We start from the raw sequence: 24,548 nt of genomic DNA, 5'->3' as shown, positions 1-24,548 counted from the left end.
CTCTTTTCTATCTCCCAATTCATCCTCCTTTTTATCATTCTTTCAAAAATTTTACCTAGTACTGGTAACAGTGTGATAAATTGATAGTCTTCTATTTTTGACATATCCTTACCAGGCTTAGGTATCATCACGGCCTGGCCTTTTTTCCAAATAGTAGGGAACACTCCACTGTCCCAAGCTCCATATCAGCAAAATTACATCAGAATAATTTCAAACAACGGCGAGAATCAGTGTTGCCAGCTTTTGGTGCGAATTCCCTGTTAAGTCTAAAAAAATCCCTAATTTTTGAACAAGCAACGAGGCCGGGTATCTCGGAGGCACTGAGGCACATCCGGAGGCACGAAGGAAGGGACACCTGTGACGGTCAGTTATTAGCCCCTACAAAATGAAACAAAATACAGTAAATTTTAAACAAAAGTTCCTGGCAAAGGATTGCTTTATTTAATCAATAATATATGTAATTATTATGCATATAATCTTAAAAGAAAATCTGATTTAAACCAAAATTACAGAAAGATTTATTGCTTCCATAGATTATAACAGATGTAGACTTGTCTCTATGCAATTTCCTACTCCTTAGAATAGTTTACAGAAAGACTAGAGATACTCGAAAATTATCCTGCTTGCATAGATACCACGTCTTGATTTTATACCGGCCATGTAAAATGTACCTCATTCATAACAGGACAATTCTCAATCTCGAACTTAAATCCCTTTTATATTCAGATATTTAAAAACTTACAGAACAGCGAAAGAAAAAACTAAATTTAAACTTACTATCCAGCTTTCAAATTGATCCTCTTTCTTTTTATTAGCCTATTCGACTAAATAAACTGAACAGGTTTAAACAATTTTTGTCACAGGAGAATCTTATCAAATAGTTTGTGATAAAAAAAAACTGGAAGTAAAAAGTGACTTGGGCCAATATCCACCAAAACTAAAAATGAAATTATCTTGACAATTGCTAAGCTGACAGTATTGGCTTTTTATGCTGATTCTAAATATATAAAATTATTTCAGTTTATTGTTAACCGCCCATTACTAAAAATTTGAGAAAATTTGCTTTGTTTTTGAAAAAAAAGGGGAACACCCTCCGAAATGTGAGCGATCTTATTGGAAATCCCTTTATAAAAAATCATTTCAGAGAACTCTACGATAGAGGTTTCAAGTTCCAGTCTTCAAAATGTTGAGTTTCGCGTTTTTTTTTTCAGAAGAAACATCGTCGATGCATGTTTATTTTGTTTTTCACAGGGGTGATTGTATCAAAGCGAATATCCAAGATAATTGGGAGGGAGCTCATTCAAATGTAAATTGAAAGCTCTTTTATAAATGACCATACACGTTGGGCCAGAGAAAAGTCTAGCTTTCTGTCATTTTATGGCACCAAACTACCACTTCACCTCAAAGAGGACAAATTTGCAATCAATTTAAAATTGTGAGAAGTTAATTGATTTAAGAGTACCAATAACTACATTTTATAATTCCCAGTTGCAAAAGAAGTAATGCCAAACGGTGGCAGTACAGGATTCAACCAAGTTGAGTCACATTATTTGTAATGAAATTAGGATATGTTTGGTGATCTGTAATTGAGTATCAGCTACAATGAGGGGGGGGAGGGCTGAGTCATTCTTTAGTCGGGGATAGGGTAGTTTCCTAAAAAAGTAGATATTAGTGGACACATTGCTTACTCTTCATGAGGCTTCAGATAAATGTTAAAAGAGGTAGAGAGGAGTCGGAATTAATTAAAATGTTTCTCTATACAGCTAAAATATTAAATTACCAAATCTACCAGCACAGAGGGGAGAAAAGCAAGGCAGGCCATCATCAGCTCCGCCAGTAAATTTCTTTGGGGTGACAAATACTGCTAGGAACTTAGTTTTCAGAAATTTCAAATTGCAATATTTTTCTTTTTTCTATTCATATGAAGTACTTCAATGTATTTAAACAAATGAATGCAATGTATTTATCGATAAGAAATCCTATTGCAGAGCTTGTGATGGCTTCAGTTATGTAAAAGATCAAAATTCTGTCTCATCTTTAACTCCTTACTCTTTATTGTGAAGTTTGGCTTTTGTCCAAATTTTTAAAGAAAATTTGTAATTGAAAAAAAAAAAAATTTTCAAAGCACTAAAAAACTTTCGTTTAATGAGCAGGGTGTTGAAAAGGGGTCAGTCCCCCTTATATACAAAGTAACTTCAATCTGTTTTGAGTTTTAAACTTGCTCCTTACTTTAGTTGAAAAATCTTTTCTATTTGTTTAATTACATTTCATGAGTCGCTCTTTAAATTGTGTCCCAATTCTTTAAAAATCACTTCTGGAAGACAAAGGTCGTATAATTAGAGCAATACATAATTTTTTTTTTAAATGCCGAAAAACTTTAGCGTGAAGATCGAGCTGTTGAAGAGGAGGTAGCCCGACTCATATACCTAATACTTTCCGTTCGTTATAACCTTCAATGTTGCTCTTTACGATCAGCTAAAAAATTTTGTTTTTTTTATTTAATGGTGCTTAGAGACAAATTAAAGTAAAAGTATATATAAATAAAAAAAAGTAAGTAATTACAAAAGATAGACGAAAAAATAGCCTACTTATAAAAACTAAGATATAAACTCCCAGATTTATCTTCTGTTGAGCAATGCCCAAGCGTTGGGCGCATATTTTTTTAACAATATTGACAGTTTTAAACTTGGTTATCAAGCACAACAATATATAATGCCTTTAGACTGCTCAGTGTTTATAAAAAGTAACGCATTATCAAAGTAGTTTGGTCAAAGTGAAACGTTAAATCTAAAATTAAGAATATCAAAAAAAAATGTTTATCAAATAGTTTCGATTTAGTTTTAAATACCCAAGAACCTATATATTTGATATTTTTATATTTCATAACCATTGAAAAACATATCTTTTTCTAAGTGGCAACTAGATAAATACAATCACTGCTGGAAAGGACAAAAAACGTATCCGTTCAGGGGGGATAAATTCCCAGCATTCCGTTTAGGGGAAAAATTTCTGATTATGGTAGCTTCATATATCAGCTCAAGGGTGCTCTTGTGTTGCAAGCAAAAGTTGGCGGCATATCTTTACCGAAATTACCCCTTATTAAGTTGTTTACTATAATAATATAAACTTTCTTGTGTACTAATAACTGCACTAATTAGTAATTAACAAATACATATTTAGGATCACCATAAGAAGCTGATTTTTTTGATTTAATGTTATCATTAGTTAGGCTCTTATACTTTCGTTATTAACAAGGACGTAATTTACTTGCCATTCGTTACTATGAAGTATTTGATTGTGTTTTTTTGTTGTTGTTGCTCGAAACAAATCATATAGCAAAAATGTTTCTTGAAAACTAGAAAAGAGTCACTCAGTCACAAATTAGAACTTATATTTTCCTTATTAAGGGTCAACATCTATTGGCAGGCAGCCAATAATGGAGCAACACACATTTGTCCATGTTTTTTCTCTATTCTGCTCAGTTTCCTTTGGCTTCCTTATAATTACTTTATAGTAACAAATATCCAGGGGGGCCATAGCCTCCCTGCCGGCGCCCATGTTATTAAGGGTAAATTATTTGACAATTTATAGATTATGCATTTTTTTGATTGTTTACACAGGATTTGTCATTAGGAAAGGGAAAAATGTTCGAGCCTGGTTGTGTCACAAAATAGTAAGGGTCTAAATGTGAATTTTCATTGGGTGCTTAGGGGCATTTCGAACTAAATAAATATCCACTTTCTGCATCATGGTTATATGGAAGGAAGAATAAAATTTGAGAAATAATTATTTGGAGAAAAAAACGCAATGATGATTGATAAAATATTGACTATAAAGAATACGGCTATTTTGGGACAAATTATTTGGGGATTTAAAATTATGCTCTTTTTCGACTGTTTACACACATGATTTATCACTAAGACAGGAGGGAATGTTTCCAACCATATGTGTCCCAAAAGACTAAGGGTGTCAATGCAAAACGCTAGTGAAGGTTAAAAGGTATTTCTTAACTAAATCAAAGGGCGCTATGGACAAATGGCTTATAAAAAAGGCTTATCTTTAGTACCTTAAGAATAGCTAGGGACTTCATCTGTAAAGATTCGGTTCGCCTACTGCTACTACTTTAGCGACGGCTGCGACCATTCATTAATTTGACTACAACCACTTGCGACTGTGACTGCTTTCAGGCCATTTTAAAAAGGTTTTTTATCAACACCAGAGCATATTATTTGCATGTGGATTGTTAAAATTGTCTATTAGCAATAGCCTTAGAAGAGCCAAGGGTATTAAGGTGAAACTTTCAGGGCTTGTTGAAAGGAATGTCGGAAAGTAATTGAGGGTAAGGGGGTTAAATACCAGACAACTAAAAATCATATATCAATTATGCCTCGCCCCCAACAGACCCTGGGGCAAGAACAAAAAATTATTCAACTTATCGATTGTTTCCATGGAGTATTTATGACTCAGAAGGGGGGGAGAGGGCTATATCCTGGGTTAACAAAAAAAGGATGAAGACATTACGGTGAAACTTCATGACGTTTTGACCATTATGAACAAAATGGCTAATTTTTTGATCAAGTATCTTTGGAAGAAGAGGAGTGAATACAGGCTCGGGAGTGAAACGGATTGGTATCAATCCCTTTGAGTCTTGTACAAAAACACTAAAACTTTCAATTTTTAGCTGAATGAATACCTTCCAAAGTTTCTACGACAACTCCTTCCATGTCAAAAAGATTAATAAATTGAAACTTTATTGCTCTTTACTTATATTGCGTTTCAGAAATTTTTATTGAAAACCGCCAACAATATCTTCATTTCAACACAAAATTTAAAGAGGGCTAATTAAATTGTGATAAAATAATTTGTTCTGGTACACAAAAAATGATCACAGTGAGTGGAGAGAAATAACACACCTTATAGCCGCACACCATCTGAACCTCAGCCGCATAGTTGAGAGTACAGAGACAACCCTCTCCACACTACAAATTTTTATTTGATTTTCTTAATCTTAGGTTTATTGTTTTACATTGAGCAACCTGCTTTGATACTGCGCTACTTTTTATAAGCAATTGAGTCTAAAGGTATTAAGTATTTTGGTGTTTGATAGCAAAGTTCAAAACTGTCGATATTCTTAAGAAGTATCCGTGAAAATAGCATAAAAAAGTTTTAATGTTGCTCCTTACTTTCAGTTGAAAAACTTGTTTTTTAATTGAATTTCTGATTGTTTTTTTTTAATAACGCCAGGATACCTGTCCCCCTCCACAGAAAAATCCCCCTTCCCACAAAAATATCCTCTGGGCAATTCAGTCCTGGCGAAAATTTACCCCGAACAATTACCCTTAACATCTCCACGCCTAAAATTGAATCGGTAAAGAAGAAGCAAGACATAAAGGAATTTTGTGTAGGAATTCTGTCAAATTCACCAAGTGTAAAATTTCCCCAGAAAAGTTCACCCCCCTGGAAACTTCCCTCTCCATGGACATTTCTCCCCGTGTAACATCCTCCCAGCAGAAAATTTCTTCATTCCCAACCCGAAGAATGTATGCATATTCCCAATAACAAATAAAGCAATGGGTAAATTTTATAACTTAAAAACCTTTGCCCAGGGGCTGAAGGGGGCCATTTTATCTCTAAAGACATAGTTATTGGGCCTTTCAACTATGCTGAAGAAAAAATCCATCTCAAAAGTTTGATCAGACGATTTTGGAAAAAGGTGACGTGGGAGGGGGCCTAGTTGCCCTCCAATTACTTTTGTCACTTAAAAAGGGCACTAGAATCTTTTATTTCCATTAGAATGAACCCTCTCTCGACGGTCTGTGCCCACTGGATCAATACGATCACCCATGGAAAAAAAAACCAAGTAAACACGCATCCGGGATCTTTCTTCTAGCAAACTTACGAAATTTCACATTTTTGCAGATATGAGCTGGTATTTATGCCCGCCTATTGAAACTAAACATGCAACAGTTCAGGAGTTTCTAATATAAAACTGATGGTAACAACTTTTAGTAGAAACAAATAAACTTATGGAAATGCCTTTTTTGAATTAAATAGGAAAAAAAACACTAAAAGTCATGTTGTTCCTTTCAAAATCCTCTACAAGTCCATGTTAATTTTATTATACTTGTATTTGCCGTTCTTTTAGACAAGTTGAAATGGAATTTGCACGAAAAAACCTAATTTAGAAATCTCAGAAAAAAAAATAAAAAAAACAGCAAACTCAGATTATGTTGCTAGATCAGGGGAACAGATAGAAACCGAAATTGATGCCTTTATGCGTCTGTTGTCGCCAGACAAGCTAAAAATATTTAACATGGAAGAGATAGCCGGGAACTTTTCTATTCCGTTCCCCCTTAAATTAGGCCTAGGAAATACCGAAGAAAGTAATACATAGTCTTAGTGGTCATATACTATTGATATAACATATGATAATGCTTTTTGTTAGAAAAACATGTGAAAGTTTAAAAACCAGAGTCGTAAAGCTTAATGTCTTCAAAGTTTTTCTAACCCCGGAAGTTAAATGTTAAATGAACCATACTGTCATGACAAAATAAATAACGATTAAGATTTAAATTTAAACTCAAGTAATCATATAATATAAAATGCAGCTTTCAATCTAATTTAAGCAGAACCACTAATATAATGCTTAAGCCAATGTCGGTCAAACTAAAACAGAAGATGCATATAAGAATGAGGGTGAAAAGAGATATTTACGGTCTTAAAGACAAAAAGAAAGAGAGAAAAAGAGAAACAAGGATAAATTCCAAAAATTGATATTCTTGGAAGAAAGGGCATATTTTTGGCCATAAACATGACCCTAAAAAAACCATTGAGGATATATGCACAGAATGACCCAAAAATCGCAGTAAACCATGTACAAAATTAAATTTTTATATGTAAAATATTGAAGGTTGGGACAACTCTTCTGAAAATAGGGAGTATTGTGGTGACGCTATCTGATTAAGTCAATTTAGAATTTAGTGAAATATTAAGACGCAAATAAAAATTTCTAGAAATACCACTTTTTATTAAGATAAGGAACACATCCTGGTATGTGTATGCTTATTAGGAAATTGAAAAATCACCACTTCCTAGCTATGTGCGTCAGTGGGCCCCGATAAGGTGTGGTTGATGAAATGTATAAAAGAAACATTTAATGGGAACAGGGTGCGATATACTAATTTTATGTCGGACTGACCTCTGGTCCGTTGATTTAGAAATACCTTGGAATATTTTCAGATTATTGTAAGTGTCTAAGTATCTTATTGTATATTTCTTATACTGGTTGTCTTCCGGGGACCACAGATCCCAGCGGAATATATATATTATCAAACCTTTTACTGGTGTATGTTAGCTGAATAAAAGTATTGTATTATAGCCAACCTCTCTAGAATCTAAATTTAGTGCCTCGAATATTCCCAGCTGGTACGCCTCATTAGTTAGGTCATAGCCTATCGCGCGCTACCAAAGTTTAATTACCTTAGGGCCATAGTTTATCTCACCTATAAAGTGAGTAAATAAGGCAACAACAATAACTTCAATCTAATACCATAAAACCACTTTACTAAATACTCACTTGTGTAGTCTCACGATCTCAAACGGTTGAATTTGCCGTTTTATCACCAACTAATTGGAAAGAAAATAATTTTTTTTTAAAGCCATTTCAAATACGGGAGGATCCAGAATAAAACTTAAATTCAATTTTAATATACAAAACACCCATATCCAAATTTTCACCACTAATACCATTGCCGTTTTTTTCAGTTTCAAATATCAGAAATTATAAACGCTTCTATAAATAACTGTAGCTTTGGATCTCATTCACTTATATTAAATGATAAATATATAATAAAACGAATATATGCTGTAATATGCGTAATTGGATGACTAATGTATTGAGCACATGCACCATAATATATAGCATAACCAGAGTCCTAGTGTTAATGCTTCCATTGCAGTTGCAGCCATTTGGTTTTATTGTTTTTTTTTATCAAATGCTGAAAATTATAAACACTTTCTATACAACACAAAAATTAATTTTGATCAATTTAGTCTTTGCTAAATGTAATCGATATACTATGAAACGTAATAATTATTAGAAAATTCGCTTATCTGGATGACTAATATAGCAAAGACACGCGTTGGATTTCATTCTGTGTTCGCGTTCTACTCTTTCGCCTTCACCCAAGACCCTATGAATCTGACTCCTGAGCACCTATGAATTCCATTGCAGTCAGGATTAACATGGTAAGGATAGCTATCATCATGCTTGCATTTGCCACATATGATACTTTCACATCCCTTTTGTAAATCATTTTTGCCATATATTTTAGATATCTTTTCTAAGACATCAATATGTTTGAGCGATTTTTGAAGTAGTATCTTGAACCCTTGGAAATTCTGAGAAAGAGTGAGTTTCTCTAATATGTTTTCAACATTTTGTCTAGAAAATCTTTGCATGTCTATTATTCCAACAATTTCCAAAACTACAACCGATCTGTTTTCGGAGTCTTTGGATAGCCAACTGTAAAGTGTCTTTAAAAAACCTTGAAATTTACCGAATGAGCTTTCTGTTAAAGCATTACAACTGCATCTAGCTAATTCCATAAAATCAGGAGCATTAAAATTGGTAACAAATTGGGGAGCTTCTTTCCTTTCTGCCATCATAAGAGCCATCTCTTTTATGACTGCGTTTTTTTTTAGTCTGTCACCATAAGTGAAGAAAATACTGTCAAGAAATTTTATGTCTTGTGTCATAATATATTTTTGGAGCAAATATTCTGCAATTTCCTCTTTAATACCAAGAAAGTTGTACTTTTCAACAACATATGTAAATGTATCTCTGTTCATTGTTTCGAAACCAGAAACAGTTCCTTCTTTATAGAAATCTGTTATAGTTTTCATGGTTTCAAAGTTTACATCATTGGCTAGAACAATATTTGTTCGTTTTTCAATCATATCCGATTCTAGCATGGCCTTGAAGACATCACTAACAGCTACTAAAAGGGATTTCTTGGCTTCAACGTCACCACCATCACACTGAATAGTAATCACGGGGCTTTCTTCCATATTAAAATTGAGCAAAATTCGTGTAAGGGCAGAAACTTGACTCATCTCTGTAAAGAAAAAAAAATAAAAGAAAAAAATATGGGAATAATAGTATTGATAGGAGAGAAAGTCAGTATATTAATTTAAAAATGAATTCGCACTACTGGATTTTGAAAAAAGCAGTAAATCGTCAAATTTTAGAAATTTTTTATAAGTATAACCTTGTCTCCGTGGGTTTTGTAAAAGGGTTCTAGGCGTTTACCCCCCCCCCCCCGTGGAATACCTCTCCCGGAACAAAACCCCGGAAAATACCCCCCCCCCCAACGTAGTAGTATTAGTAAAAGTAGAAGTGAAAGAATATATATATATATATATATATATATATATATATATATATATATATATATATATATATATATATATATATATATATATATATATATATATATATATATATATATATATATATATATATATATATATATATATATATATATATATATATATATATATATATATATATATATATATATATTTGTTAGTAGTGGCATGCATATACTAATTTTTTGTCAATTGATCTTCCCCTTTAAATATTCTCTGAAAGTCCCAACTTCATACCCAAATCCATTCTTGAGATACGCCTTTTTGACAATCTGCATGCACATAGTGTGTATTGATCTAATTCAAATTACCCCTCCGCAGTAATAGTGTATTGTCATTAGTAGTAACAGTAGTAGCAGCAGTATTAATAGCAGTAGTAGCGGGTATATTTTATCTTTTGGTTAACTGCACATCCCACTCATGATGCCCCTGAAGTTTCCTCTTGATACAATAAGCCATTCCAAAATATTGCTAATACACTCGTTTCAGCAATCTGCATGCAGATAGTATCTTTTAATTTAGTTCAACTTTCTCCTTAACATTTATTTCAACATTCTCACCTAGTAGTACTCGCTACAGAAGTAGTAGTTTTAGTAAAAGTAGTGGCAATAGCAGTAGTAGTTGTGGCGGCAGTAGCAGCAGTGGTAGTTGTAGTAATAGTAGCATCCAAATATTGCCTTTTTGGTCAACTGATCATCTCCCTTATCATTTCCTGAAAGTTATTAATTAATATACTCAGTCATTCCTGAGTTACGTCATTTTTACAACCCATATACAGATAACATGTTTTAATTTAGTTCAACACTCCCCTCAACATCAAAGGCAACGCTATAGCGTTGCCTATAGTAAAGGCTATAAGACTCCTATGTCTTATTATTATTTTTATTTCTCAGAGGCACTTAAAATGGAAAGGATGGTTGTATAAACTTCGGAGGGGGCTTATTCGATTAGAAATTGAAAGTTCTAGTTTGATTTTTTAGAGTCAAAAGAGATCAGAGGGCAACTAGACCCCCCCCCCTCATGCCCTATATTCCCCAAACTCGTTCAATATACATTTTGAGATAACTATTTTGTTAAAAATAGTTCAAACATCAGGTGAAAAACCTCCGGGGCTGGAAACAACCCCCCAGAGTCTGGGGGCAAGTGTTTTAAGTTATACCCTAGGGACATATAAGGTTTTTGTGTAAGGGGTGATCGTATTAGCTTCAGAGGCGGCTCACTTGATTGGAAATTGAAAGTTCTAGTTACATATTTAAGAGTCAAAAGTAATCAGAGGGCATCTAGACCCCCACACACACCCTCTTTTCCCCAAATGCACCCAGTTAAAATTTTGAGATAGCAAGTTTGTTTGAAATAGACCGAAGATTATATAACAAAAACTCCAGGGTTAACACAGCCTCCAGAACCCGGGGGTAAGTGTTGTAAATTATGCCCTGGAGACATATATAGTTTTTATGGAAGGGGTGGTCGTAAAACTTTCGGAGGGGGCTGGTTCAATTGTAAATAGGAATTTCTAGTGCATTTTTCAGAATCAAAAGGGATCCGAGGGCATCTACCCCAAGCCCCCACCCCCCCATTTACCCAAAAGTATCCGATTAAAATTTTGAGACAGCCAGTTTATTTTAATCAGACCAGAAAACCACCCTCTGGGCAAGAAAGGTGGCGGAATTCTGTTCTTTGTCCGTAATGACTTGTACCCAAGTGAAATCTCAATTCCGTGTCTTGCTCCCTTTGATAAGATTATGTGGGTGTGTGATCGACCTAAAGTCTTGCCGCGTCCTTTCAATTTAACTGTCCTGTGTTGTTTTTATTACTCCCCTAATCAGAGATCCGCTGACAAAATAAATTTTATCGAAAAATTACATGCAAGTGCTGACTTTGTACTATCAAAATATCCAAATGCATAAATTTTCCTGATGGGTGACGCAAATGATATAAAACTAGATTCTACATGTAATGCTTTTAATTTAAAACAGATTATTAAGGTCCCAACTACAAAAAACAGTACTACTCTTGATTTAATTTGCACCAATCTTTCGAAGTTTTAAAAACCCGTCTCCACTCTTCCCCCTCTAGGGGATAGTTACCACTTTAGCCTTCTCCTATCTCCGCTGGATAAAGTTAAACAGTCATTTTCTATAACTGGAACCGCTTATAGACCTCTTATTGACTCACGACTCTACAATTTTGGCTCCTGGATTACTACTGAAAATTGGTCCATTGTGTAGCAAACAAATGACGTTGACTGCATGGCTTTGTCCCTCCAAAATTTATTGAGGAGTAATTATGAATTCCACTTCCCTGATAAAAAATTTAAAACGTGCTCTACAGATAGGCCTTATGTTACTTAGTCTTTAAAAAAAAACTTATAAGAAAAAATTACAATTTTTTCAAGGCAGGTCGTATTACTGACGGTAATAGTTTAAAGAAGTTCCTAAAGAAAAAAAAATCAGAAAAGCAGCTTCTGATTATTATAATAGTAAAGTCAAAGATCTATATTCTAATAAGCCTAAGAACAGGTACAGAAAAATTAAAGAGATAAATAAATAATTAAATAATATAATTAAAGAGAAAAAAATAAAAAAAGGAAAAAGTCCTTCTGAAGTTAATTTTCATCTCCCTGAACCTAATAAGACTGCCAACGATTTGAACTTGTACCTTGCTTCCATTGTTCAAAGTCCCCCTCCTTTCACTGGCTCAATTTGAACTAGTCCTCACAATACTTTCTCCCCCTTATTTCTCCCTCTGATGTTATAAATAAAATCCTAAAACTAAGAAAAACAAGTACTTGTCCCTTGGATATCCCAGTTGACTTAATTAAAGCCTTTTCAGACAAAATTGTTGAGCCTTTATCAAATATTTTCAACCACATCACAAAATTTGGCAAATTCTCAAGTTGCTGGAAACAAGGTTTTATAACACCGGTCCCAAAGGAATGCACCAGTCTGATTTTAGCCAATATTCGCCCCATTACACTCACTTCAGTTTTTTCCAAAATGAAGGTTTCCTCTGTGACTGGCTTAAAGTTTAAATTTGTCCACGCATTGTCATCTGGCAGTTTGGTAAGGAAAACTTCCACCACCCATTACCTTTTGCACTTAATACATACCATCGTAAGTAACCTTTTGCACTTAATACATACCATCGTAAGTAACCTTGATAAACCAAACGTTTGGCTGAACCTTGTCTTAGTTAATTTTTAAAAAGCTTTTGACCTGGTTGACCACACCACCCTAATTCATTTACTACTGGATGACTTTGAACTTGACCCTCTGTTAGTAAATATTGTTATATTGTTCCTTTGAAATAGATCACAAGTTGTAAAATACAAAAATATTATTTCCAACCCCTCTCCCCTTCCTATTTACTGCGGAATTCCTCAAGGAGCCTTATTGGGACAACTTTTATTTATAGTTATGATTAAAGATATTGGTAAGGATTTCCCCCAAAGAAGGATGTGCGCGGATGACTTGTCAATCGTTGAAGCATGTCACAGGAATATTATTAGTAACCCCCTCGAAATTCTAACCCATATTTCGGATGAAGCTAAGAACCTAAATATGAAAGTAAATTCCACAAAATAAAATATAATGACGATAAATTTCTTGAAACCCATTCCCACTTTCCTTGGCCCTATTCCACCCGAAATGCTTGTGGAACATGTTAAACTCCTTGGTGTCCCAATTTCTAATAATCTTAAGGAGGACATGCATGTTTCAAATATTGTTAAACAAGCAAATGTTTCACAATCCATGTTTAAACTTTTAAATAAATTTAATTCCCTTAAGATGCATTCCCTTTGTGGTTACTTATACTTTGACAGGTCGTTATTAGAATATGCATGTCCGGTCTGGTATTCGCATCTTTCAAGCGAACTTAGTGACAAAATTGATTTCGTCCAAAAGCGTTCGCTCAGGCTCATCTACAAAGAGAGCCAAATTCCATACTCATTTCTCCTTAAATCCGCACGTATTACCACGTTAAAAGAACAAATTTGTGTGCGTTTTTGCATTAAAAGAACAAATTTGTTTGCGTTTTGCTAAATTCGGAATATCTAATCCTCGTACTGAGGACATCTTTCCCGATTTACACGACCCCATTAGACCCCGACTGCCCCGCTTAGCTTCCTTGGCAATTCCAACGCATTCACCGATCCATACTGTTACTGAGAGGTTCCGGAAAAGTTTTATCCCCTCCATTCTGGAGCATCTAAATAATTCCTGAACTATGTCCTGTACCAAAATTAACTCCTCTGTCCCTTATTTTAGTTGTTGGTGTATGCCCACAATAATCATGCGTCATTTTTTTTCTTTGTCTTTGGTAGTAGTAAGGCCATAGGGAATATGAAATATACATTGAATTACACGTGGATATGTGTGCAGTTTAACCGGTACATTGGCTTACCAGGGTCACTCACCTATTACTATGAACGGTAGTTACCTTAGCACCTTGCCTTACTAGACGGGTTTCTGCAAAGTGTTATGGGCTTCCTTGAAAAAATACCAGTTTAAAAAAAATAAATAAATAAATAAATAAACACGTATCCATGATCTTTCTTCTGGCAAACAAAATACAAATTCCAATCAAAACTGGTCAAACGTGTTAATAACCTGTAAGTTATAGCTATCTGATAACTCGTTCAGTATCGCATGTGTTATTAGTGGTATCAATGGTATTTCATTTGCGCAGCTCTGATCTGATTGAATTGTCGCCGACAATGAGATTTAATCACTGCTAAGCCTATTGTTATTGCGAGAGAGTTACCCAATTTACAGCTTAGTGTTAACTGACAGAGTTCCAAATACGAACATTTTGAAAAGCAGACAAAAAATCGGACATTATAATCAGAATTATTTGATTAACATTTAAAAAGGGGTAATGAGATATATGATCTGTATAATACACAAGAGATGTTTGATAAGTATTGTCAATTTAAAATAGGATCTAACGTTCCCTTCGTCCCCCCCCCCCCATTTCTGAGGGCAGGGGGGGGGGGGGTCAATTTCGGAGGCCCGAAGGAGCTGTTAACTCGGGTAATTTGTTATAAATTTGAAAAATGCCTAACGATGAATAGGAAATGCATTTTTTCTTTACATGGTGTTCGTTCTATTGAAAGCGAGGATTTCTGTTAAATAAATAATTCTTATATTTTTTCCGTTCAATTGAAAGCGAGGATTTCTGTTAAATTAATAATTGTCAAACCTTTTAAAATAGCTTTACGGGGTTTGAGGGACTCTGTCGTTTTATTCCGTGATATTTTTTCTTTACATGGTGTTCGTTCAAAAAGCGAGGATTTCTGTTAAATAAATAATTATTATATTTTTTCCGTTCAATTGAAAGCGAGGATTTCTGTTAAATAAATAATTGTTATACCTTTTAAAATAGCTTTACGGGGTTTGAGGGACTCTGTCGTTTTAGTCCGTGTGATTTTTTCTTTACATTGTGTTCGTTCAAAAATCGAGGATTTCTGTTAAATAAATAATTATTATATTTTTTACGTTCAATTGAAAGCGAGGATTTCTGTTAAAAAAATAATTGTTATACCTTTTAAAAGAGCTTTACGGGGTTTGAGGGGCTCTATCGTTTTATTCTGTGTGAATTTTTCATTAAATGGGGTTTGTTCAAAAAGTGAAGATTTCTGTTCAATAAATAATTATTATATTTTTTCCATTAAACTTGAAGCTAAGATTTCTGCTAAATAAATAATTGTTATACCTTTTAAAATAGCTTTACGGGGTTTGAGGGACTCTGTTGTTTTATTCCGTGTTATTTTTTCTTTACATGGTGGTCGTTCAAAAAGCGAGGATTTCTGTTAAATAAATAATTGTTATACCGTTTAAAATAGCTTTACGGGGTTTGAGGGACTCTGTTGTTTTATTCCGTGTGATTTTTTCTTTACATGGTGTTCGTTCAAAAAGCGAGGATTTCTGTTAAATAAATAATTCTTATATTTTTTTCCGTTCAATTGAAAACAAGGATTTCTGTTAAATAAATAATTGTTATACCTTTTAAAATAGCTTTACGGGGTTTGAGGGGCTCTGTCGTTTTATTCCGTGTGATTTTTTCATCACATGGTGTTCGTTCAAAAAGCGAGGATTTCTGTTAAATAAATAATTGTTATACCTTTTAAAATAGCTTTACGGGGTTTGAGGGACTCTGTCGTTTTATTACGTGTTATTTTTTAATTAAATATTTTTAGTTAAAAAAGCAAGGAATTCTGTTAAATAAAAAAATATTATAATTTTTCAGTTAAATTTAAAGCGAGGATTTATGTTAAATAAATAATTGTTATACCTTTTAAAATAGCTTTACGGGGTTTGAGGGGCTCTGCCGTTTTATTCCGTGTGATTTTTCATTACATGATGTTCGTTCAAAAAGCGAGGATTTCTGTTAAATAAATAATTCTTATATTTTTTCTGTTCAATTGAAAGCGAGGATTTCTGTTAAATAAATAATTGTTATACCTTTTAAAATAGCTTTACGGGGTTTGAAGGACTCTGTTGTTTAATTCCGTGTGATTTTTTCTTTACATGGTGTTCGTTCAAAAAGAGAGGAATTCTGTTAAATAAATAATTGTTATACCGTTTAAAATAGCTTTACGGGGTTTGAGGGACTCTGTTGTTTTATTCCGTATGATTTTTTCTTTACATGATGTTCGTTCAAAAAGCGAGGATTTCTGTTAAATAAATAATTCTTATATTTTTTACGTTCAATTTAAAACAAGGATTTCTTTTAAATAAATAATTGTTATATCTTTTAAAATAGCTTCACGGGGTTTGATGGGCTCTGTCGTTTTATTCCGTGTGATTTTTTTCTTTACATGGTGTTCGTTCAAAAAGCGAGGATTTCTGTTAAATAAATAATTCTTTTATTTTTTTCCGTTCAATTGAAAGTGAGGATTTCTGATAAATAAATAATTGTTATACCTTTTAAAATAGCTTTACGGGGTTTGAGGGACTCTGTCGTTTTATTCCATGTGATTTTTTCTTTACATGGTGTTCGTTCAAAAAGCGAGGATTTCTGTTAAATAAATAATTGTTATACAGTTTAAAATAGCTTTACGGGGTTTGAGGGACTCAGTTGTTTTATTCCGTATGATTTTTTCTTTACATGGTGTTCGTTCAAAAAGCGAGGATTTCTGTTAAATAAATAATTCTTATATTTTTTTCCGTTCAATTGAAAACAAGGATTTCTGTTAAATAAATAATTGTTATACTTTTTAAAATACCTTTACGGGGTTTGAGGGGCTCTGTTGTTTTATTCAATGTGATTTTTTCTTTACATAGCGTTTGTTTAAAAAGCAAGGATTTATGTTAAATAAATAATTATTATACCTTTAAAAATATCTTTACGGGGTTTGAGGGGCTCTGTCTTTTTATTACGGGTGTTTTTTTAATTACAAAGTGTTAGTTAAAAAAACGATGATTTCTTTTAAATAAAAAAATGTTATATTTTTTAAGTTCAATTGAAAGCGAGGATTTATGTTAAATAAATAATTGTTATACCTTTTAAAAGAGCTGTACGGGATTTGAGGGGCTCTGTCTTTTTAGTCCTTGTGATTTTTTCATTACCTGGTGTTCGTTCAAAAAGTGAGGATTTCTGTTAAATAAATAATTCTTATTTTTTTTTCGTTCAATTGAAAGCGAAGATTTTTGTTAAATAAATAATTTTTATACCTTATAAAATATATTTACGGGGGTTTGACTGACTCTGTAGTTTTTTTAATTTGTTTTTTTTATTTTCAAATTGTTAGTTAAAAAATCGAGGATTTATGTTAAAAAAATAATTATTATATTTTTTACGTTCAATTGAAAGCGAGGATTTCTTTTAAATAAATAATTGTTATACCTTTTAAAATAGCTTTAAGGGGTTTGAGGGGCTCCGTCGTTTTATTCCCTGTGATTTTTTCATTACATGATATTCGTTCAAAAAGAGAGGATTTCTGTTAAATAAATAAATCTTTTATTTTTTTCGTTCAATTGAAAGCGAGGATTTCTCTTAAATAAATAATTGTTATACCTTTTAAAATAGCTTTACGGGGTTTGAGGGACTCTGTTGTTTTATTCCGTGTGATTTTTTCTTTACATGGTGTTCGTTCAAAAAGCGAGGAATTCTGTTAAATAAATAATTGTTATACCGTTTAAAATAGCTTTACGGGGTTTGAGGGACTCTGTTGTTTTATTCCGTATGATTTTTTCTTTACATGATGTTCGTTCAAAAAAGCGAGGATTTCTGTTAAATAAATAATTCTTATATTTTTTTCCGTTCAATTGAAATCGAGGATTTCTGTTAAATAAATAATTGTTATACTTTTTAAAATAGCTTTACGGGGTTTGAGGGGCTCTGTCGTTTAATTCCGTGTGATTTTTTCTTTACATGGTGTTAGTTCAAAAAGCGAGGATTTCTTTTAAATAAATAATTGTTATAACTTTCAAAATAGCTTTACGGGGTTTGAGGGTCTCTGTCGTTTTATTACGTGTTATTTTTTCTTTACAAAGTTTTCGTTAAAAAATCGAGTATTTGTTTTAAATAAATAATTCTTATATTTTTTAAGTTAAATTTAAAGCGAGAATTTCTGTTAAATAAAAAATTGTTATACCTTTTAAAATAGCTTTACGGGGTTTGAGGGGCTCTGTCGTTTTATTCCGTGTGATTTTTTCATTACATGGTGTTCGTTCAAAAAGCGAGGATTTCTGTTAAATAAATAATTCTTATATTTTTTCTGTTCAATTGAAAGCGAGGATTTCTGTTAAATAAATAATTGTTATACCTTTTAAAATAGCTTTACGGGGTTTGATGGACTCTGTTGTTTAATTCCGTTTTATTTTTTATTTACATGGTGTTCGTTCAAAAAGCAAGGAATTCTGTTAAATAAATAATTGTTATACCGTTTAAAATAGCTTTACGGGGTTTGAGGGACTCTGTTGTTTTATTCCGTATGATTTTTTCTTTACATGATGTTCGTTCAAAAAAGCGAGGATTTATGTTAAATAAATAATTCTTATATTTTTTCCGTTCAATTGAAAACAAGGATTTCTGTTAAATAAATAATTGTTATATCTTTTAAAATAGCTTTACGGGGTTTGAGGGGCTCTGTCGTTTTATTCCGTGTGATTTTTTTCTTTACATGGTGTTTGTTCAAAAAGCGAGGATTTCTGTTAAATAAATAATTCTTTTATTTTTTTCAGTTAAATTGAAAGTGAGGATTTCTGATAAATAAATAATTGTTATACCTTTTAAAATAGCTTTAAGGGGTTTGAGGGACTCTGTCGTTTTATTCCATGTGATTTTTTCTTTACATGGTGTTCGTTCAAAAAGCGAGGATTTCTGTTAAATAAATAATTGTTATACCGTTTAAAATAGCTTTACGGGGTTGGAGGGACTCAGTTGTTTTATTCCGTATGATTTTTTCTTTACATGGTGTTCGTTCAAAAAGCGAGGATTTCTGTTAAATAAATAATTCTTATATTTTTTTCCGTTCAATTGAAAACGAGGATTTCTGTTAAATAAATAATTGTTATACCTTTTAAAATAGCTTTACGGGGTTTGAGGGGCTCTGTCGTTTTATTCCGTGTGATTTTTTCTTCACATGGTGTTCGTTCAAAAAGCGAGGATTTATGTTAAATAAATAATTGTTATACCTTTTAAAATAGCTTTACGGGGTTTGAGGGACTCTGTCGTTTTATTCCGTGTGATTTTTTCTTTACATAGTGTTCGTTCAAAAAGCAAGGATTTCTGTTAAATAAATAATTCTTATATTTTTTCCGTTCAATTGAAAGCGAGGATTTCTGTTAAATGAATAATTGTTATAGCTTTTAAAATAGCTTTACGGGGTTTGAGGGGCTCTGTCCTTTTATTCCGTGTGATTTTTTCATTACATCGTGTTAGTTCAAAAAGCGAGGATTTCTGTTAAATAAATAATTCTTATATTTTTTCCGTTCAATTGAAAGCAAGGATTTCTGTTAAATAAATAATTGTTATACCATTTAAAATAGCTTTAAGGGGTTTGAGGGACTCTGTTGTTTTATTCCGTGTGATTTTTTATTTACTTGATGTTCGTTCAAAAAGCGAGGATTTATGTTAAATTAATAATTGTTATATTTTTTCCGTTCAATCGAAAAACAAGGATTTCTGTTAAATAAATAATTGTTATAACTTTTAAAATAGCTTTACGGGGTTTGAGGGGCTCTGTCGTTTTATTCCGTGTGATTTTTTCTTTACATGGTGTTAGTTCAAAAAGCGAGGATTTCTGTTAAATAAATAATTATTTTATTTTTTTCCGTTAAATTGAAATTGAGTATTTCTGATAAATAAATAATTGTTATAACTTTTAAAATAGCTTTACGGGGTTTGAGGGACTCTGTCGTTTTATTCCGTGTGATTTTTTATTTAAATTGTGTTCGTTCAAAAAGCGAGGAATTATTTTAAATAAAAAATTCTTATATTTTTTAAGTTCAATTGAAAGCGAGGATTTATGTTAAATAAATAATTTTTATACCTTTTAAAATAGCTTTACGGGGTTTGAGGGGCTCTGTCGTTTTATTCCGTGTGATTTTTTCTTTACATGGTGTTCGTTCAAAAAGCGAGGCTTTCTGTTAAATAAATAATTCTTATATTTTTTCCGTTCAATTGAAAGCGAGGATTTCTGTTAAATAAATAATTGTTATACCTTTTAAAATAGCTTAACGGGGTTTGAGGGGCTCTGTCGTTTTATTCCGTGTGATTTTTTCTTTACATGGTGTTCGTTCAAAAAGCGAGGATTTCTGTTAAATAAATAATTATTATATTTTTTTACGTTCAATTGAAAGAGAGGATTTCTGTTAAATAAATAATTGTTATACCGTTTAAAATAGCTTTACGAGGTTTGAGTGACTCTGTTGTTTTATTCAGTGTGATTTTTTCTTTACATGGTGTTCGTTCAAAAAGTGAGGATTTCTGTTAAATAAATTATTTCCCTTCAATTGAAAGCGAGGATTCCTGTTAAATAAATAATTGTTATACCTTTTAAAATAGCTTTAAGTGGTTTGAGGGAGTAGGTTGTTTTATTAAGTGTGATTTTTTCTTTACATAGTGTTCTTTCAAAAAGTAAAGATTTCTGTTAAATAAATAATTGGTATAACTTTTAAAATATCTTTACTGGGTTTGAGGGTCTCTGTTGTTTTATTCTGTTCGATTTTTTTCTTTACATTGTGTTCGTTCAAAAAGTGAGGATTTTTGTTAAATAAATTATTCTTATTTTTTGTTTATTCAATTTAAAACGAGGATTTATGGTAAATAAAAAGTTGTTCTGCCGTTTAAAATACTTCTGCAGGGTTTGAGGGGCTCCGCCTTTTTTTTCCTATTGATTTTTCTTTACAGTTCGTTCGTTAAAAATGCGAAGACTTCTGCTAAATAAATAATTCTTATATAGTTTTTGTTAAATTGACAGCGAGGATTTCTGTTAAATAAATAATTGTTATACCTCTTAAAATAGCTTTACGGGGTTTGAAGGACTGTGTTGTTTTATTCCGTGTGATTTTTTTCTTTACATGGTGTTCGTTCAAAAAGCGAGGATTTCTATTAAATAAATAATTATTATACGTTTAAAATAGCTTTACGAGGTTTGAGGTACTCTGTTGTTTTATTTCGTGTGATGTTTTCTTTACATGGTGTTCATTCAAAAAGTAAGGATTTCTGTTAAATAAATAATTCTTATACCTTTTGAAATAGCTTTACGAAGTTTGAATAATTCTGTTGTTTTATTCAGTGTGATTTTTTCTTTACATGGTGGTCGTTCAAAAAGCGAGGATTTCTGTTAAATAAATAATTGTTATACCTTTTAAAATAGCTTTACGGGGTTTGAAATATATACCGAGAGTTCAATGACTCTTCCCCGCAATGAGTTCCAAGGGTTTTATGACTCCTCCCCATAATGAATTCAGATGGTTTTAGGGCTCATCCCCCATAGCCATAACTCCATTCAACCTTGAGCGAAGGTATAAAAGTTTGATGATGTATTTTTCTACTTAACAACTACATTAATAACTTCCAAGATGATAGGACTGTATGTCACAGAATTTATCAGTTTGAAAAAATCATCTTGTGGTGTTATATTTGAATGTGCATTTTTATTATTGTCTATGGAACTCGAAGAAATTGACTGTTATCATTGGCTAGTGAACTATAACATGTTTGAGTATGATAAAAGCTTGTGGAGTACTACATTATGTCATATAAACAGACTGGGATTCTATGATAGAGTAATTACACCACTTAATAATGCTGGTCAGGAACTGAGAAATGTTCAGGAGGAAGTCAGTGAAATTTGCAGCTTTTTCGGGGTTGAAGCACTCTACGTAAAGGGCAATGTACCTAAAGATAAAGTTTTAATTCAAAAATGTGATCCTAGGATTCCACTTTTCAATCTAGGAGAGTTTAAGTGTCCTAAATTTGAAGGGGGTTATCAGCGTCCTGAAGACGAGGTTAAGTTCTTCGCACAGTGGATACCTAAGAACATACCTGATCGTGATAAATCCATAAGACATGGTAAAAACTATTCTATATCAAGAGACCATCGTTTGTGGATGTTTAAGAGTGAACTCTAAGTACTATTTATTATGTAAACATTTGTTGTTGTGTTTTTTTTTTATCAAAAAAAAATCTGTTAATACGTTTAATCAATAAATATCTTTAAGCTTAACCCGTCTTTATTCTTTAGAACAGTTCTATTCTTTTCATTAAACTGTGAATAAATTGTAAGTAACAATTGCTTTCTTGAATTCACTTCCTGAACACGATACCGATATTTAATTCAATAAATCATGATAAAATCGCAAGTAAGTAATGAACACTTTATTGTTTTGACATTTAATTCGACAAACCCCATGAGTTGACTTCAAGAAAGAGTTTGCTACTTACGATCCTTTGATTTTGTCAATGCTATCCCAAGTATCTGTCAATAGATGTCGATAGAGAATTTATTCATTCTTATACCTAGATTTTCTCTATGTTAACCTATCTATCCAATATATGATGTGTGTAAATCCTTTTCTTACATCTCCGATGTTTTAATAGACATTCTAAACGTTCGATATGCTAGCTTAATCTAAAAATAATGAACACATAACAATGTAAGGTATAATATATTTTTAATGAAATAATGTCATGTAGAATTGAAAAACATTGGATATTTTGAATCTGTCCCATAAAATGCTTCACCATGAACTCTCTTGATAGTATAGCTATTTTCTTCTCTTAGTTAGTAATCAGTAGAATTATCATTATTCCATTTTGACTCATACACAATTTTAATAGGTGTGTCATCGACAGGGTCAATATGCTTTTCGTCTTTGGTATTATTTGATTCATTGACGTTTGATCAATGGCAGTAACGTTCGCTGGTACTTTTTTTTTCATCGATTCATCTTTATATTCATTAGTGATATTTTCTGCCAATGCCCTTTTTATTTTTCTAGAAATTTCACTGTCTATTATCACACTATTTTTACACAGGTTATTGTTTTAGCATATAGACAAGATCTGGGGGATGATATTAGTAGAAGAGTAGGCCTGTCTTTTCGTCGTTGCTTTTATTTGAATGCTAATACCCGAAAGCTGACGATATGGTTTAACACTGGGTAACATGTTACCACAAGCACTAGCAAGAAGATGCCCCTCTTTAGCAACTATTATTTTTATGTTGGCATTCTCTTTGAGTGTAATCATCTCCGGAGATCTCAATCTCGCATATCCACCATCATAATAGTTGAATTTTTTTTGGTACTCCAAAGAAATTCAATTCCTTACTGTCATGACAATGCACGCAGACGTTTCCGATAGTACTACCACTTGTACTTATTTCATAGTTTAAATACTTCTCCTTGTCAGCATTCAATGCTACAATAACACTATCATGTGACTGTCGAGGAGGTATCATTAGCAATAACATGTAGAAATTAAATTCAAGAAATTATGAAAAAATTCTCAGTAAGTAACCATTTCTTTCTTGAAGGCAACTCTTGGATACACAATACGGAAATTTCATTCAAGAAATTATGAAAATATTTGTAAGTAAGTAGCAAACTCCTTATTGATTTCACCTCTTTGATATACAGTACAGATACTTCATTCAAGAAATTATGAAAAAATCACAAGTAAGTAACTGTTTTCTCTTTATCACAAACAATTTTCACCTACTTACATGTTGTAGTCATTTAATTCAAGAAATTATTAACAAATTCTCAGTAAGTAGCAATCTCTTTCTAGGAGTCAACTCTTGGATACACAATACGGAAATTTCATTCAAGAAATTATGAAAATATTTGTAAGTAAGTAGCAAACTCCTTATCGATTTCACCTCTTGGATATACAGTACAGATACTTCATTCAAGAAATGCTATTTGCATGCCTTTCCTTGGCACCTTTCCAAACGAGCGGGGATCCCCCACTGGTTCCTACACATTGCAAAAAGTGAGCAGTACGAATAGTCCACGTTTTCAGCCAAACTGGTTTTTAGACAACACCCATTTTTAGGGACCAATCAGACACAGCGGAGGTTGCTCAATATACAATAACCATGCAAAGTCGACATAGCTTTATTTCATTTTTTTAAGGTTAATTTAGACGAAGTTACGTGCGCGCACGTAACCTCGTCTAAATTAACCTTAAAAAATGAAATAAAGCTGTCGACTTTGCATGGTTATTGTATATTGAGCAACCTCCGCTGTCTCTGATTGGTCCCTAAAAATGGGTGTTGTCTAAAAAACCAGTCTGGCTGAAAACGTGGAGTTTTCGTACTGCTCACTTTTTGCAATGTGTAGGAACCAGTGGGGGATCCCCGCTCGTTTGGAAAGGGGCCAAGGAAAGGCATGCAAATAGCATGTAGTTTCAAAACGTATTTAATCACTTTTATTGAATGAAGTATCTGTACTGTATATTCAAGAGGTGAAATCAATAAAGAGCTTGTTACTTACTTAAAAATATTTTTCATAATTTCTTGAATGAAATTTCCGTTTTGTGTATCCAAGAGTTGACTTCAAGATAGAAATTGTTACTTATTGAGAGTTTTTTCATAATTTCTTGAATTAAATGACTAAAACGTGTAGGTAGGTGAAAATTGTTTGGGATAAAGAGACAACAGT

The 24,548-nt window shown here is 32.6% G+C and overlaps 1 protein-coding gene across 1 annotated transcript in view; it reads right to left on the bottom strand.

Moving 5' to 3' along the window:
• Positions 1-7,690: 7,690 nt before the first annotated feature.
• LOC148954728 (uncharacterized) overlaps positions 7,691-24,548 on the bottom strand; it is a 112,203-nt gene continuing 95,345 nt past the window's right edge. Inside the window, exon 2 of the mRNA XM_089087228.1 lies at positions 7,691-9,116. Coding sequence (XP_088943354.1) covers positions 8,167-9,114 — 948 coding nt within the window. The 5' untranslated portion in view covers positions 9,115-9,116 and the 3' untranslated portion in view covers positions 7,691-8,166. The remainder of the gene's footprint in view (positions 9,117-24,548) is intronic.

Source organism: Artemia sp. Qi Xiang Cuo, chromosome 3, assembly GCF_049724085.1.
Source record: "Artemia sp. Qi Xiang Cuo chromosome 3, ASM4972408v1, whole genome shotgun sequence".
Classification (NCBI taxonomy): domain Eukaryota; kingdom Metazoa; phylum Arthropoda; class Branchiopoda; order Anostraca; family Artemiidae; genus Artemia; species Artemia sp. Qi Xiang Cuo.
Note: the sequence above shows the minus strand (reverse complement) of the source record. Positions and strands in the feature narration are given on the sequence as shown.